General features: G+C 35.9%; 2 protein-coding genes and 1 long non-coding RNA gene across 5 annotated transcripts; 2 read left to right on the top strand and 1 right to left on the bottom strand.

The window, feature by feature from the left end:
• The first annotated feature begins 1,450 nt into the window (after nucleotides 1-1,450).
• LOC147861766 (RNA-binding (RRM/RBD/RNP motifs) family protein) lies at nucleotides 1,451-10,189 on the top strand. Of its 2 annotated transcripts, XM_087322321.1 has the most exons (19): nucleotides 1,451-1,577; nucleotides 2,131-2,268; nucleotides 3,789-3,849; nucleotides 4,029-4,065; nucleotides 4,326-4,456; nucleotides 4,681-4,923; nucleotides 5,057-5,135; nucleotides 5,208-5,341; nucleotides 5,636-5,775; nucleotides 5,862-5,995; nucleotides 6,775-6,826; nucleotides 6,915-7,023; nucleotides 7,116-7,764; nucleotides 7,862-8,081; nucleotides 8,226-8,293; nucleotides 8,379-8,547; nucleotides 8,633-8,747; nucleotides 8,825-9,477; nucleotides 9,563-10,189. In XM_087322321.1, the coding sequence occupies exons 2-19, from the start codon at nucleotides 2,161-2,163 to the stop codon at nucleotides 9,752-9,754; spliced, it is 3,294 nt and encodes a 1,097-aa protein (XP_087178447.1). In that variant the 5' UTR covers nucleotides 1,451-1,577; nucleotides 2,131-2,160; the 3' UTR covers nucleotides 9,755-10,189. The 2 variants fall into 2 exon arrangements, with proteins under 2 accessions (XP_087178447.1, XP_087178448.1); XM_087322322.1 differs by lacking the exons at nucleotides 1,451-1,577; nucleotides 2,131-2,268; nucleotides 3,789-3,849 and adding an exon at nucleotides 3,903-3,922.
• An 887-nt stretch (nucleotides 10,190-11,076) lies between these two features.
• On the bottom strand, nucleotides 11,077-16,608 carry LOC147861764 (endonuclease/exonuclease/phosphatase family protein). 2 transcript variants are annotated; one of them, XM_087322557.1, is made up of 10 exons: nucleotides 16,440-16,608; nucleotides 15,666-15,777; nucleotides 15,062-15,274; nucleotides 14,861-14,946; nucleotides 14,503-14,618; nucleotides 13,308-13,388; nucleotides 13,009-13,230; nucleotides 12,575-12,726; nucleotides 11,734-12,467; nucleotides 11,077-11,440 (listed from the first exon to the last, which is right to left on the bottom strand). In XM_087322557.1, exons 1-10 carry the CDS (start codon nucleotides 16,548-16,550, stop codon nucleotides 11,372-11,374), a joined length of 1,896 nt encoding a protein of 631 aa, XP_087178683.1. In that variant the 5' UTR covers nucleotides 16,551-16,608; the 3' UTR covers nucleotides 11,077-11,371. The 2 variants fall into 2 exon arrangements, with proteins under 2 accessions (XP_087178683.1, XP_087178681.1); XM_087322555.1 differs by having other exon boundaries at nucleotides 11,077-12,467.
• Nucleotides 15,196-16,563, top strand: LOC147861765 (uncharacterized). Its single transcript, XR_015530028.1, has 2 exons — nucleotides 15,196-15,318; nucleotides 16,417-16,563. It is a non-coding gene; the product is annotated as an uncharacterized LOC147861765 (long non-coding RNA).
• Nucleotides 16,609-17,183: the final 575 nt, after the last annotated feature.

Raw genomic sequence — 17,183 nt, 5'->3', positions numbered from 1 at the left:
TACAACCTTGGACAGAAATGGTGGCATACTTTATAGAGAATAACGGAATAAAGCTTGGAAACATGAAGGTTGAAGCGAATTGGTGGAATGTAATTAATTCTGATAGGGATGTCAAATGTGCAGGGTCTATGATAGTTAATCATTTGTTGACATCTTGGCAAAGTATGTTGGATTTTGTGGAATGGCATCCCCCACAAGAAAGGGGATGTGCCAATTCATTACAAATGGAGGTTTTGGCAACATCAAGGTTGTTGAGGTGGGAAGGTAAACAAATTCTTAACCTTCAATTTAATTGGATGACGAGATTGGGTTTGGTAACAGTTAAGGATGCTATGTTGGTTTCACAAAGAAGATTAATGGCTTTTCGAACAATAAGATCAACATTTCGTATTCTAAAATGTTATAACTTTATTTGGGATAAGTTGCAACAAATACTATCTTCGCATGAGCCAATTCCTGATTTAGATGGGCGATCTCAAGAGCTTGATTGGAGGTTTGTTGGAAATAAGAGATTAACTATGATCTCAACGAATGTTGCTTATCACAAGTTGATTGACAAACATAAGTGGTTGGAAGAAAGGGTTATAAAGATATGGGGTTTTCATAAGCCCATTCCTTGGTGGTTTCATGTGATCAAGGCATGTTGGTGTTCTCGATTGATGCTACGAGCCAAGGTATTTATTTGGAGAGTTATGGTTGGAGCTTTACCATTAGGGGATGCATTAAAAAAAAGAAGCATTACTAAAGGATTGTGTTTCTTTTGTTCGGTGGAATTGGAACATAGTAGGCATCGATTTATTTCATGCCCGATGGCAAGGATGGTTTGGAGGTGTATCAGTTTAGTGTGGATGTCTCTAACAGGAGTAAGTCTATCTTCCTTCAGTTGGGTTTTTGCACATATGGAGAACAATGAACCAATGGCTCATTTTCAAATGATTTCCGAGTTCTTGAGGTATTGGGGGCTATGGACCATGGTTCAATTGGAATATGTGGGAATGCCGTCATTTTTGAGTCGCAAGTTGGGGTGAGAAAATATGTTCTAAAGTTAAAAGGACTTCTTTTGTGGGAATTGACAGTGCTAGAGAGAAGTCACGAAATCTCAACCAGGAAGAGAGAGAGAGAGAGAGAGAGAACTCTGCAAGGTCACACATATCATCATACTCGGCCATTTGAATTGGTGTGTAGGGTGGCATTGAGTTTGGTGTCGTAGTATTCTTTAGATCCCTAGATAGATATAGATAGATAGATAGAAGGGTTCTATACTTTTTGTAGTAAGTACTAAGTAAGTTAGTCATGGTGGTGTTTTTTTCTTTCCTAATGAAAGCCATTATTTAAAGAAAAGAAGAAGAAGAAGAAGAAGAAGAAGAAGAAAAGAGTGTTTGGCTGAAAAGCCCTGTTTTAGAGGACCTCCAAAACCTCTTAGTTGAGCTTCTCAATCAGATTTTTTTCCCTCTGCTCTCCCTTACCCTTTCTGTTTGCCTCTCCACTTGCTTCCTCGTCGGAAACCCTAATCCTATTTTTTATTCATTATAATATTTTCCTTTTTTGGCAGAGAACCTATAGCTCTGTTTCATTAGGTAACTCTCTTTGCTTTTCTCTCCTCTCACTTTATGCATTAGGCTCTATGCATTCTCTGGTTAGTGTCTATAAATTAGGATTTATGTATTCGAAGAAAGCTGTTTGGGGTTTAGGGTTTAGCTTTTGGTTTTATGATTTCTCAAATTTTTTATGGATGGGACTATGTAGTACAAAGGAGGCAGATGAGTTAAGATCAAGCTCAGGGTTTTTGTTCTCAGTATTAAAGTACTTTACATCTTTGTCAAGTGAATTTACATCAATTTTGAAGTCAAGCGCGTTATTAGATCAAATTCTGAAAGCACTCTTTTAGTGATTGAAATGGTACTTTGTTCCTTTAACAATTTTGTACCTAATATCATAAGGAATTGATACATAATGTTGATAATGGTTTCTGGTAATCTACTGTTATCTATAGGAATCTTGTTGATATTAACAGTGCGGACAAACTATAACTTCTTCTTGAATAAAATTATTTATGTTAGCAAGACGTAAGCATGAAATGCAACTTTACCTGTAAATTTGGGGGTTTTAAAGAAGAAGTTTTGTTAGCAGGTAGAAAGAAAGGACGAAACATCTTTGACAATGAAAACTAAAAACAAAGAAAGAGAAATGTCTTCTGCGGCACAAATTTCAGCTGATCCTCGTATGATCTTCATCCGAAACTTACCTTACAACCTTACTGATCCAGAGGTATTAAATGAGTGAAGGTTTTATGCAGGAATGAACGACATGTTATTGTAACAGTATACTTAATCTCCCCATACATACATTTATAGACATGTATTTGTATTAGTAGTAAATTAAATATATGCCAACTTATAGTGCAATTAACAGGTTTGTACCTGTGACCTCGTTTTATGGTTTATCCCCAAATTTGTAACATCAACTACCAGCAATTGCTACTCTAATTTCCACATGAATGAATTGTAATGAGCTGGGATGATCACCGATTCACTCTTCCCCATTTCATATTTTTTCTTCTTCCTTGATAATGTCCAAGTTTGATTGATTTTCTAGAAACGTTGACTGATATGTCTATATACGTTTTCTGTATGTAGAAGTATAGAAATTCTAATGTCATATCTCTGTCGATCTGGTATTGTGTGGGGTAAAGAAAGATATGTAAATGTTTTTTAAGAGGCCAAAATGGTCTGTAAGAACAAACAAGAGATTGCATCTTAATCTTCGAGAAAAGCAAACTGAAGTAAACATAACTAAGTAAAAAAGTAAATAGAAATAGAATTAAGACGTGACTAAAGACAGTTGACATCTATACATGTAAGATTCTCAAGTGGTGGGACATATTGCACTTTTTGTCTTCAAAAGATCTCTGTAAAGAAGTAGAAGATAGAATGACAGTTTTCTGAAATGTGTAAAGGCAGAAATCTAGAAACTGAAAACAATAATGGGGTTTAACACAGGAGAAATTAAAGAAAGCAGAAGCAGTTCTGCAAAACAAAAGCCGACAACTTAAAAAAAGTGTACAAGGTAGAAGTCTACACATATAGACATAGAAACTGAAAACAATAAGGGGGTTTAACATATAGGAGAGATTAAAGAAAGCAGAAGCAGTTCTGCAAAACAAAAGCCCAAACAAATGTACAAGGTAGGAGTCTACACATATATATGCGCTATTCAAGATACATTGAATATGCTCTTAGAAGAAGAGCTTTAAATGCTTATGGGACATCTAAGTCATTGGAATCTAGTCCAAGGATTCCATTCAGTGTATGAAATATTCTTTTAGAAGTTGTACAATTCTGAAAACAAGGCTGTACAAATTACTTGATAAGGGCTGGGAGGGTCAATATATGATCCAAAGTTGTAAACCCCTTCTGAAAGCCTGCCTTAGAAATGCTAAATTCATGAGAGCATCAGAAAACTATTTATACCAAAAGGAGGAAAGATGATTCTGTTAGAAATTTAAATACTATATCCAGAAGTTTTAGTGGACCTTCTCATGAGTATGATTAAATCTTGATTCCTACCTAATCCCCGAGCTCATCTTCTGGTTGCTCTTGAGGGTACCAAATAAAACTTCTGGCTATGATTCTAGCCTAATAGGATGAAAAGGAAATTCCATTCAAAGCCTCTTGCAATTTTTGTTTCTTAAAACTACACTCACCCCTTAGGCATACATAAGTAATCATTACCAAAACCTGGTATAACTGGCATCCAGCTCTGACTATTTATTTCCTTTAATTTTGCAGCTTCAGGAGGTTTTCAGTGAAATTGGTCCAGTGCGGCGCAGTTTTATAGTAAAGGAGAAAGGCAAGGCTTCTTATTGGTCCTTATGTATGAAATGGTGTCATCACTGTATATTGAGATACAGAATTACATGATGGTTAGGATCAATTATCTAAAGAATTCCTACATTTATGTAAAAGTTTCTAATAATTTATAAAATGATTTTACAAGAGAAGAATGATAAACCATTATGCAATATACAGGTAAAGAGCAGCATCGAGGATTTGGGTTTGTACAATTGTAAGTTCTCCCTCCCTCCCTCCCTCCCCCTCTCTCTCTCTCTCTCTTCCTTCCTTTACTTTCTATTTCACTTTATGAGTCATGGTCTAATAGATTCATATGGGTGTAACTTTTCGATGGAAACATTGATCTTTTGAAGAAATGAAACATTTCATTTCACATCATTTTGTTTCATTTCATTTCGCTTTCTCACTCTCCATAAAGATTTTTAAAAGGTAATATTTTGTTTCTGATTGTTGGAATTTGTTTTTGTTGGGCAGTGCTGCTGCAGAGCATGCAACATGTGCAGTAAAGGTCAAAGATGGCACTGATCTGCAAGGTCGAAAAATCATGGTTACTCTTGCAAACCGGCGCCCTTCTTTTGAGCTTAGGCGCACTAAAAAACAGCCTGGTATGAATGGACTACGATTTTCACATCTTTATGAAGAATTTTCTGCTTTTTATGTTACATGGAGAATGCACATAAAGAAGATCAGTACCGTTTACCTGATATTATCATTCCAATGTCACATGGACACATGCTGACAGTGGAATTGTGTCTTTGAGCAAATGGTTTAGATATGCTAGATTTCTGACTGGTTACCCTGAAATTAAAGAATTTCTCTTGCTTGTCAGAACATGAGAATTCAAAGGGTGATCAACTGGCAAATGATGCTAAAACCTGCGAAGAAGAATCTCCTCAAAACTTCAATAGTGAGATTAGAAAAGATAAAAAGCATGGTGAGCATATAGACCTCAAAGACGAAACTCCTCATGAAGAGCCAGCCATGTCAAATAAGAAAAAGAAAAAAATTGCTGCCATCAAATCAATTAATGCTGCTGTATCTGATGTGCAGACGAAGGATAAACATAAACGCGGTTAGTAAGCCTAAACCCTTTCTTCTTTGTTATTACAGACAGTACATTAGGAGAATGCTTCATGCTAAATTGGGTTTCTAAAACCATCCTATTGAAATGAACTATGTTTAAATTATCAAATTATTTTCTGTAGATGAGTCAGGAATGACAGATGGACCATTAGAAAAGAAAAATGGGGCTATCCCTGAAGAAAAAAGCTCAGCAAAACAAAGGTTCCTTTATGATCTTTAGTGACCTTTTACCAACCATGTTTTATATTTAGCTTGAAATGCGTTCTTTTTTAGGGTTGCAAGGACAATTATTTTTGGTGGACTGATCACTCCAGAAATGCGTGAAGAAGTAATTGAACGTGCAAAAAAGATTGGATCAGTTGAATCGGTGCAATCTTCTCTATCCCATCAGGAGCTGAAAGGCAGAGGTTGGACTCTTTTCTGCTAGCTATCTTATCACCATACGTGACCAAAATCATTTATTTTGAGAGTAAAACATGAGATATATATAAAACAACTAAGAAACAGAAAAATAGTGATTCTTGAGTGGAAAAAGCATGAATAAATTACATGTCCATGTGCTCCTCTCTGAATGTGGATACCATTCCTGCGTGACTGGCGATAAGTATCTGCCATATATCCTCTCTGTTGACAACATGCGTTGATTAATGCATCCATTTGGCATTATAATATGATGCTGAATAACTTGCTTAAATTTTCAGGTCTAGAGAGAGATGGTTGTAAGATGGGCGCTGCTTCAGTGGTTTATACATCTGTAAAAGCAGCTTGTCAGGCAGTTGCTGCACTCCATGGGAAAAGCATAGGAGGTGGGGTTGTTTGGGCTCGTCAACAAGGAGGGGAGGTATGTGGTTTAAACTCAAGAATACTCTTACAGATGATTTTTATTCCTTTTTTCTTTCCTAATGTCTTGATATATTTCTTCCCCAGGGTTCAAAAACTAAGAAATGGAGGGTCATCATTCGTAACCTTCCTTTTAGCATCACTGAAGACAAGATCCGAGCGCTGTTTACATCTATTGGTTTCGTTTGGGAGGTTACAATTCCAAGAAAACCAGATGGCCAGTATGCATCCTTTATCAGTGCTTTTACTTCTTGATTTGCATGCAAAAGTCCATATGTTCAAGATATAAAGTCCATATGAGCTGGAGCAATTTTTTGGAGTGTGTTGTTGGCATTGACCGTGTGTCTAAGATCAGCTGGAAATGTTTAACCAATTAGCTCCAAAAATCCTCCACCCAAGCACATCCAATGTTAGGGCTGTCTCATGATCAGCTAAAGTACACGATTTCACTCATTGATTGATAAACGAAAAAGATATTGAGGCAGATAAGTGAAGCCACAATTCTTAAAATAGAAATCGTTCATGCCTATAAGGTATGTGCACAGATGTCAAGGTGTATCAAGATGGAATCTTGGACTTATTCCTCCAAGATACAAACAAAATTTAGTCCACCCTTGCAAAATCCAGATAGAGATTTGAAAGACAAGCTTTCTCATGTAAGGCCACTAGTTGCTCCAACCATTAACCATCGCAATAAGATTACTTGTCAAACGAAAGCCAAAAAGATAAATTACAACGAGCAAGTTCTTTATATCTTTGTATGTCAATGATAATTTTTCAATAATAAATTACTGCTTCAGATTTTAAAAGCCTGTCAGTCTAAGTTTTGATATCTCTCTTTAATATTTTCCAACACTAGTGTTGTTGTCTATGTATGCTATGCTTGTGTAGGTTGTAGATATGGAGGAAAGAAGATTATTGAAACATAATTTGTAATCTATATTTATATACCTAGGCATAAATCATTGAATACCTTAATTTGATGTATTTTTGTTGGCAGGGCGAAGGGATTTGCATTTGCAAGCTTTATGAGTAAAGATAATGCCGAAAAGGTTATTTGATGTTTATTATCAAAACTCATCTATACAAATAAGTCATAGGGAAAGTGAGATGCATAATAAAGTTGTTTTTGGCTTACAGGCAATTACCATGATAAATGGGAAAACTTTGGAAAAAAGGATGATAGCAATAGATTGGGCTGTCGAAAGAAATGTTTATGAGATGAATGCAAATGTAGATAAAAAATCAGGTTCTTTCTGAATAGTATTAGTAAAATACAATTTCAAAATTGTCTAGTGCTCTATCTTCCGTTTATTCATCATATCTATTTTTGAGCTGCAGAAGATAATGCAGAGAAATTTCCATCTGACATTGAAGATGAGGACACAGCAAGTGAAAGTGAAATTGAGGAAAGGGGTGGCGAGGATGTAGAATCTAGCATAGTAGAGGAGCTTGACATGGCAAAAAAGGTATTAAACAACCTTGTCTCCGCTAGAGAACGAGGAGAAAATGAGCTGAATGCAATGGAAGAAGATGAAGAAACAGCAAGTGAAAGTGAGGAAGACGATGAAGAAACAGCAAGTGAAAGTGAGGAAGACGATGAAGAAACAGCAAGTGAAAGTGAGGAAGAGGATAATTCTGAAGGAAATGCTGGTAATGTAAAACCTACTGTAGCAGAGGAGTTTGACTTGGCCACAAAGGTACCAAAGAAGTTTATCTCTATTGGAGAATCAGGAAAACCTGAGTCAAAGTCAACAAAATACAATGCTAGTGCATTAAAAGGAGCCCAGAGTCAGATGATTGAAGAATCAGAATCTCAGATTCAAGAGAAACATATGGATGGGCGGAAAGACGTGGAAAAAGGGGATATTAATAAAACCATATTTATAAAGAACTTACCATTTGATGTTAATTCTGGTGACATTAAGAAACACTTCCTAACTTTTGGGAAAGTGAAATCTGTATATTTGGTTCTTCATCCAAAAACCAAGTGAGCTTATTGTGATCTCACTCATGAATAGTAAATGTGCATTTCTTTATGACCCTCTGAACTTACAAGTGTCCTCTGTGATTTGCTATATATATAGGAGGCCGAAAGGGAGTGCATTTTTGGAATTCTTGTCAGAACATGATGCTGAAGCAGCTCTTGCTGCTGCTAAAGGCGAGGGCAAATTCGTAAATGGTATTGTGTTCGGGGGAAGAAAGTTGGAAGTGCTGAAGGCCATGGAAAAGAACACTGCCAAAGCTATAGCAAAGGAAAGACTTGAAACTCCAAATGTAGATAGGCGGAATCTTTATCTTGCAGAGGTACTGTACCCTATGGCTATCATAGAAAAATCTCAATGCAATTTTATGTGAATTCACTACCTCTTATCATCATTGTTATGCTATTTCCGTGGTGTTTTGCTTTATCATAAGTGTTATGCTAATTCGACTTTCTTGATTGAGCAGGAGGGTAAAATAGAAGGGACTCCAGCTGCTCATGGTGTCTCTGATGAAGACATGCAAAAACGTAGACAGTAAGAGTAACACTTGTGTATCTTTCAAGGAGATTGTGGTTGCTATGTTGTATTCGTAAGTTATTCACAAAATGTTTTTTGACAGATTGGAGCAGGTAAAGGCGACAAAACTGAGAAGTCCCAACTTTCATGTTTCAAGGACAAGACTTGCTGTGTACAATGTGCCAAAGTCGATGACTGAACCTGAGCTTAGGCAACTTTTGATTGATGCTGTTAAATCAAGAGCAACTAAGCAGAATCCATTCGTAAAACAGGTTTGTTATATAAGGAATCTTCATGGCTTAAATATGAAGAGTAGAGGAATTTTATGTAGTATTTGTAAGTGTTGGGATGATGTAGGTCAGCATCTTGAAGGATAAAGCCAAAGGTAACAAGTCAAGGGGCGTTGCTTTCGTGGAATTCTCTGAACATGAACATGCGCTTGTGGCGCTGAGAGTTCTCAACAACAATCCTGGTTTGATTTACGTAATTTCTTAATGAGTTTTTCTGTGAAATGAGGCAGAAAAATTTATAATTGTTTTCTCATTTCAGACACATTTGGCCCTGAGAGGCGTCCGATAGTTCAGTTTACAATAGAGGACTTGCAAAAACTTAAAAAGTATCAGCTACAAAAAATGGAGAATGCCAACAGAAAGGCTAAGCGTGAAGGTGAGGTCATTGACAGTCAGAGTTCGTTAAGGAAAGCTAAGCCGCGTAATGTGAACAAAACGTCTGATTCAGAAAAACGATTTGAGAAACAAAGTAAACAAGATGATTTAAACTCAGAGAAACAAAGTAAACAAGATCATTCAAAGTTGTTCGAGTCCAAAAAAAGGAAACGAAATTCAAAATTGAAGAACGATCAAGGCTGGGACTCAGTCGAGAAGGATGTTCAGATGAGCAGAAAGTCTGATTCAGGCAAAAGATTTGAGAAAAAAATGAAACAAGATGACTCCAAGTCATTTACCACTAAGAAAAGAAAAGGGAATCCAAAGTTTAAGAATGATAGAGACTCAGTTGAGGATGGTCAGATGAGTAAATTACCTGTGTCAAAGAGACAAAAAATTAAGGATGTCCAGATGGAGAAAGTGTCCGTGTCAAGAAAACAAAAAGCATCTGTTAGTAACTTGGAGAAGAAAAGTACTATCTCTGCCAATTGGCGTCCTATACAACAAGAAGGAAAACAAAGAAATGGAGTGAATCAGGTTAGATTTTTGTAATTTTAAGTCTACAACTTCAACTTTGAATGTATCTTGTACATATCGTTGAACATGTTTTTTATTCTTCCAGAAAACAAATGAATCATACTCCAGCAATCAGTCTAAGGCTAACAAAAACAAGAAGAATTCAAAAGTCGAGATCCAAGACAAACTGGATCACCTTGTAGCCAAATATCGCAATCAGTACTTCTCTGATGGTTCTAGTTCAAAGAAGTCGGTAAATGGAAATACTTCAAGCGACCTAAAGCGGTGGTTTGACTGAGTGGCTACTTCTAAAGAGTTTTGGTAAAGAATGCATGGATATCATGAATAACCTTTCTTGAAGAGTATTGGTGTTTCATACTGCTCAGTGACCGCTTTTGAAGAGTTTTTGTAAAGAATGCATGGAATTTTGGCTTTTCTTACTGGAGTGAATTTTCTCGGAGAATTTTGGTAAAGTGTGAATGCATACTTTTTCATACCAATGAATGACATTGCATGAAGAGTTTGTGTTTCATACCAACGCTTGACATTTTGTGGAGATTTTTTAATGAAGAGTGGATGCATTCTGAATTTGTCATAAAGGGTGCAGGTGTTCACTCTTGTATGCAATTAGCCTTGGATGTCTATGATGGTTCATCATTATCAAGTGATATATGTAATAAACACATTTTTTCACAAGCTTTAACGTGATATATTATTCCCTTTTTTCTGCAAATGTAAAGACAAGGAGGATTATGCTGTAAAGGGAAATCTGTTAATTTGAGGACATTGCTATTTTGCTTTTATTTGGGATATCTGTAGTGCTAGTGTCATTATGGTGAATTTACGTCAAACAATAGTAGTAGGATGATCCATGAATACTAAAGAGAGTAGAATGCGAGCAAATAGATGATGTGTCGGCTAATTTTCATCATTATCAATTCATATGTGTGATAAACACATTTTTACAAGGTTTAACAGGAAATTTTGTTCCCTTTCTTAATGCAAATTTACAGAGAAGGGGAATGACTGTAAAGAGACATGTCAATGATGATGCTTAGTGAAAAGTGATTGTCATCAATATAATGGTTGTGCCACATAAGAATTGCATCATAGGAAGTTATGTAGACTTATTCTGGATCATATCAATTTTACCATGACAACAGCGTTTGGAAGCTTGATAAGCAAAGACAAAACATGATGATAAACACTAATCCCTCTAATTTGCAAACTAGGTTTGGCATGAATATGTTGGTGGAGTTTGAGTATATTTCCTGGAGAAGACCTCTTCAAATATTCAAGGATAGCAACACTCCTACAACCTCATTGAATCACTATGTACTGCAATTAGCATTTAAATCCATATAAAATGTGATTCTAACAAGATGCATTGACAAACAATTAACTTTGAGCATCAACAAACACTTTAACTTTGAAATACATCAGCAAATGTTAAAATGTGTTGATATCTATAACATATTTTGAACAGTATTCACATTTATACAGCATATCAAGTTTTTGAGAATACATTATATATTTACAGCATACAACAGTAATTATATAAAGCATATAAAGAGATATAACAGCAAGGCTTGAATTTGCCTACATTCCAACACAAAAAACTGTGTAAACAAAATTTGTAATTACAATGTTGTACATAATATAATACAATTGCATTACCATCCAAGGCAAAAACTGTTATCGCATGACATATCCACTTATGGTTGTATCCTATACATAAGTTGGGATTACTATTTTTCCAAAAAATATCTCATGGTTGATTTGATCAGGTAAGATATTTGCTTTGAATCACTAATCATGGTTTTCTTAACATATAATCAATATTGACTTGCTGCACAACTAAATGCAAATGTGTTGTTTTTCATCATAACTGACAATACTCCCATACCATCAGTTTTCATTTTTTTGACTTCTGTGATGCCCATTCAAAATGGTCACATCGAGCTTCTGGATTTGAAGAAGGGCCCTGAAACAAAATCATTCCGTCAAACAATCAATTTGTATATACATATACATACATACATACATACATACATATATATATATATATATATATATAGAGAGAGAGAGAGAGAGAGAGAGAGAGAGAGAGAGGAATGGGGCATTACATCTATAGATGGAAAACAACAAATACTATTAGAATTTTGGATGAGGGGTAGGTATTCTAATAAATATCAAAAAACAGTTGCAGGATATTTTAGTGTTTTGTTTCTCATATGAATTACAAAATGTAATGTAATGTCTGTAAGATAAACTTGCCTGAGCTCGTGCACACACATAAAATCCACGTCCTAAGTTCGGCCCTTTTTTTATGACTACTCGGAATACACATGGCTCACCATGACCTCGGCATACTGGAATTCGTCGAGCCATTGTTGCTTGGATTCTTTTCCATTCAGATTGTACACGTTCTTTCTTAACATCATTAGAACGTTTTCCCTCTGACTTATCCAAGCTCCTCTTTACAAAGTTATTGTTGTAATTAACTTCATTAGTGCACACAAACTTCTCTATCTCCCTCATACTTCTCACATCCACTTCATGAGCACTGATCTTGCAACCATCATTGACATTGCTCCAAGTAGTAGTATTCTCCATGTCACTATGTTCAACCATGATCGTGTCTTGTATTGAGCTTTGCGGATTGATAGTTTGGGTTTCCCTTGTTATAGCCTCGTTGATAACTACAAGACCTGGTTTAGGGGCGACATTGCTGGTAGATGAAGAGTTGGTTAAAAATGTCTGTAACCTCATTTGGCTATATCTTTTAATCTTCTTTATTTTGAGGTCAAACTTTTGCAACTTAGGTACTGAAGATGTAGGTTTGATACCAGTATCTCGTTTAAAACTATTGTTGTTTTTGGTACTTCTCTCTCCTTCCACATCATTTACACCCATCTCAACATCGGTTGAGTTGCCATTCGTAATATATGCTGATGATCCATGTACATCATATCCAACATTAATATTTGTTCTTTGCGCAAGTAGTGTATCTACGAGAAGAACTCACTTTCAGATTGTCTTTCATTTAGACTATCACTATTGTTCAACATTTAATCCTAATGTAATTTAAACATCGATCATCTCTCTTAAAGCCTACCAATGCTCTGTTGGCGACCACGTAGTTGTGGCAAAAACCGAACAGCAAGAGATGGAATGCAATGAGGCTCAATTGTTGGTTGACTCGTGAGTGTCACATAAACAGGGACATGATCAGACCCTTCTAATTTCAGCGTTCTCCCACCTGCCCAACTGGAAAAGAAGAAAGATATAAGTATAATTTTGCCAATTTAGAAGTCCAAATTCCTAAAATATCCTCTCCCCCAAATATGGAAAAGCAGTAGTCTGTATTTCTGCTTTTGTCAAGAATTCACCACCTTCCAATGCATCAATTCCATTCCATCATGCTATGCCCAATTTTCACAACTTTCTTGGAGATTCTTACCTTGGTAATTACTAATAATATATACCTTTACAGTTAGGAAATGTACATAGCATTGTAAAAATGACAACCAGCAGTACATAATCAAATACCGAGGTAAAGAGTCTCCTTTGTAGCGCTTGAATTTAACCATTATATCGCAATCTTCTATCTCACAACTTGCAAATACATGGGAATTCTCCAATACAGCAAGATCTGACATATTCTCCAGCGAATGTGAACACAACCCACCTGCAAGGATGAGATCAATTCGTGTTCCCCAATTAAATTCTTCCCCACCTGTATGCTGTGGCCAGCATGTATATGCATCCTGCCTGAAATATTACACACATAATGTTATAAATCACACACCATAAACATCTTTGTACAGTGTTATCCCGTTTACCCTTACCTCTCACCATGAATAGCTCTGAAAACATCAGTTAAAGGACCACCTTGTGTGCTCAACAAAGACTGTAACCATTTTCGACTCCTGTGACATTCTTGCATTAGCAATATAAATCTGTCAGGTCATGCTAAACATTGGAAACTCTCAGTTTGAGGTTCCATAAATTATGCTATTAAAATAAATCCAACATCAATAATAAGATGTATTGTGTCACAGAACTGAACCTTCTCTCAAAGAGAATCATCTAGTCAAGATGAATAATGAAAGTATGCTACCACTTAAACAACATATGAAAGGTTTTTACAGACATCAGAGCATGAATCATGCTTCTGGAAAGAGTCAAGTCTCTTCCAAATTCACTACAGGTGAAAGCCTAAACTTGAATAGAAAACAATTCATTAAAATATAGCAACATACAGTTAGGAGAGGATCCACCAGAGATATTTGAAGATCACAAACAGGTTTACGGTTAAATGGATTTCAAGAAAGGCACAAATTTCCCCCTAGTTACGTATATATATGAGTCCATTGAACCCCCAATCTGGTTGGCTACATGTGTCTAGCCATATGGTCATGGTGCAGATAAAAACATGTACTGCACATTTTGACTCTTTTAAGTTAAATGTGATATCTATATGCAGATTGTTCACATCATTCCAATGTCCTTATCATGCAGATTGTATGGTATATCTACATGCATTTGAGGCATACATAAACCTTAGCATGATCATTACCAGCTGTGATACAAATCTAATAAACAATGATATCCAATGAATTAAATGTTAGAGAACCGTAAATAACTGGCTAGCATCCTGTAAGTAGACAATCGTAATTGTTATAATAGTAAAACTCCTATAATACGTCAATCAAGTGTGCATGTGTGGACGGAGTAGTAAGTACTATCTTTACCATGTTACGTGAGATGAATAGAGCTCTCATTAGAAGATTCATGCTAGGAATCCGCAACGGTTCAGTTTCAGCTTAACTGGCCTGCCCTTACCTAAACCGGTTTAACTGGGTTGCCCAAATCGGTTCAGTTCGACTTGAGTCATCCCAAACCAGGCTCAAGACTAAACCAAACCAAACCGCCAAACCGTTTAAAACAGTTTAATGGTTCGGTGCAGACTTGAGCCGAACCTTTGCTGATTCCTAATTCATGCCACAACTTAGTTTAATTCAGTATCAGTAAAGAGTTTACGGATTAGAATTGAATTCTGGTCCTGGATTGCAAGAGTCGATTGCAAAAGGACATATATTCAGGTCTCCAACAATAAGAAGCCTCTTTCCTGCTTTCAAGAGACTTTCCCATCGAATCTACAGCACAAAGTTAGACTGGCAATGAGTGTACAGTAACAGTCAGCATAAGTGCAATTACAAGCTTTTACAGCATTGCATCAGAAAAAACAATAGCAACATTGATGTCATATTTAGTTTAGGTGAATTCTAGATACATATAAATGAGTCCCTCACTTAGATACAAGTATAATCTTCATGGTTAAAGGTGGAAGAAAACTCATCACATTTACAGCAGAAAAGATCTTTCAATTCAAAAAAACCTGCAATCCTTTATAGAAGTTTAGCTTGAATTCCATACGTGCTATGTCTCCTTGTTCAACACGTGGTCCATATATGTTAAAAAGCACTGCATGGGATTAAAGAAAGAATGCTATGCATAAGAGCTCTTTATTGCATTTCTATAGCTCTCGATGTTGAGAATTACCAGGGTAAAAAATATATTTGGGTTATCTTTCACTAACCAAAAGAACCATGGTCAGTTATGATGCAACGACCTTCATTATCCAAACAAAGAAGCTCATCGTGTGGCATAGAATTCAAAACATCATCATAGAATCCAACCCTTGAGGCACCCTCAATGACTTGAATACCCTTTGAAGAATGTAGAAGCCCAGTGAAACCTTCATCTGCTGCAATGGGTATAGTTGCAGGTGCACGACAAAATGTTGCCACACCTAAGTAGAAGTTGCAATTGATGCAAGGCACGGAATAAGAAATCGTAAACACATCCTCTAGAATATATATATATATATGCTATGTAGTACTAGCTTTAATTAATAAACAACAAACATGTAATTAGCCTTCCAATGTAGTGGCTGACATATGTGGAGGGTTCAGTGCAAATCTTTATTACCAAAATGAAAGGACATCTTCAGGGAAGTTTTCTTTATATTATAAAAATCCATAACTAAAGCATAATCCATACATAGTCATACGAGATGAGTACTTACGGGACATATTAATCACTAAACAAATTCATCTTTTAGTTCCTCATTATTGTGAGATCTAATTTTTTATGATAATTTAAAAAGAAGTGAGCATACCTGAATAACCTATTTTGCATACCTGAATAACCTATTTTGCCCTTGTTTGATGTCCTTGTGCATGAGAAAAAGGCTTCGTATCCTTCAGATATTGCAATGTCAGCAGTAAGATCTTGTTTGGATAACTTTATTTCCTAGAAAGCCATACCATAATACCAACAAGATAGATAGAAAATAAGAATTCCAAAATATTGGATTGAAGAATGGTTCGAACAATGAAACTTGATTGGATATGCTTCTTGGAAGAACTACCACAATGGATTGAAAGAATCCACAGACCCATTCTTGGATGAACTACCACCATTGCATTCAAAATTTGAAAGCCACTCTTATATGCAGATTGTTTGAATCATAATAATCTTTTGGATATGCATTCCTTAAAATAATGCATTTGTAACATATGGTCTCAAATAAAACCTACCCATCTTGTCAATATATGAACTTCCATAAAATGCATATGTAAGCCCTATTGTTTCAAATTAATATAATACCCATGTTTTGTATACATGCATTTCCTTAAAAATGCATATAAAACCATATTGCTTGAAATTAATCATTCTCCTCCTGTGCACATAGAATGCTATAAAGTCATATTATTTCAAATGAATCATATCCATGTTTTGCTCGTAAATACATTGAACAAAAAATAAGCATATATTTAAACCAGATATATATACATCTTAAAAATATATATATATGCATATTTCGGAGAGAATCATACCCACCTTTTGTAATTGAAAGAGAGAAACATGAAAACAAACCATATTTTGTAGGGTTAAATGAAAGGGATCTTTACCTGAAGGCATATAATATCTGCATCAAGGGCGCTTAAAAACCCATGAAGGGATTTGTATGGAGGAATCCGAGCTCTCAATCCATTCACATTATAAGTGACAATCCTGGTCATAGTTTCTGTTAAAACCAGGGCTCAGCAATCAAAAGACAGGCTCTACTGTTTTTTGAACAGGGCATAGTACATATTGATTGATATATCATATACATATTACATACATAGGCTACAACAATCAATCAAGTGGTGTTGCTTTCACACACACCAAAGTCCCTTGTAAGTTGTGGGTACGAGGTTGTGTCCCTTCGGAGATCTCTTTTTCTTCTTATTGTTTTGTCTCGTCCAAAGCAACGGACCTCTCCCAATGAGACAATGCCACTGTGTCACACAAGAATGTGTCGCCCTGTGTAGAACTGAACCAACCTTGTTGTCTCGTTTTTGTGTCTTAGTAACACTTTTATTACTATTGGGAAACCTCAAAGTGAGGTAAAAATCCACAAAGAATAAAGAGAAGTATACAAGTGTCAATTAGACACTAAAGAGCTTAGAAGCACACAAAAGTAAAGAGTGTAAATTTGCAGTGTGATGTCTCTAAGTTGCAGACAATCAAACAGAGATTGCCTTAGGGACTGCTTAAAGAAGCTAAGTTCATGTAGTTTGTTTCGATTGAAGACCTTACTATTGTGGGTTGTCCAGATGATCTAGAGTGCCCAAAATCTTGTCCATTGGAGAAAATACGTATTGTTGGAT

This window comes from Azolla caroliniana, unplaced genomic scaffold (genome assembly GCF_043228905.1).
Source record: "Azolla caroliniana isolate FFs.n. ecotype wild unplaced genomic scaffold, voAzoCaro1.0.p SCAF_7, whole genome shotgun sequence".
Taxonomy (NCBI): domain Eukaryota; kingdom Viridiplantae; phylum Streptophyta; class Polypodiopsida; order Salviniales; family Salviniaceae; genus Azolla; species Azolla caroliniana.
The sequence above is the reverse complement of the archived record's forward strand: the minus strand, read 5'-3'. Positions and strand labels throughout refer to the sequence as shown.

What these genes read in the sequence shown, in the direction of transcription:
- LOC147861764 (XM_087322555.1), bottom strand. Translation starts at nt 16,550, where the DNA reads ATGACCAGGATTGTCACTTATAATGTGAATGGATTGAGAGCTCGGATT. An exon ending in CAGATATTATATGCCTTCAG is followed by an intron (nt 15,778 to 16,439) that starts GTAAAGATCCCT and finishes ATGGCTTTCTAG; the next exon opens with GAAATAAAGTTATCCAAACA. An exon ending in AACTGACCATGGTTCTTTTG is followed by an intron (nt 14,947 to 15,061) that starts GTTAGTGAAAGA and finishes AATCCCATGCAG; the next exon opens with TGCTTTTTAACATATATGGA.
- LOC147861766 (XM_087322321.1), top strand. Translation starts at nt 2,161, where the DNA reads ATGAAAACTAAAAACAAAGAAAGAGAAATGTCTTCTGCGGCACAAATT. An exon ending in TCAGGAGCTGAAAGGCAGAG is followed by an intron (nt 5,342 to 5,635) that starts GTTGGACTCTTT and finishes TTAAATTTTCAG; the next exon opens with GTCTAGAGAGAGATGGTTGT. An exon ending in CCAAGAAAACCAGATGGCCA is followed by an intron (nt 5,996 to 6,774) that starts GTATGCATCCTT and finishes TTTTGTTGGCAG; the next exon opens with GGCGAAGGGATTTGCATTTG.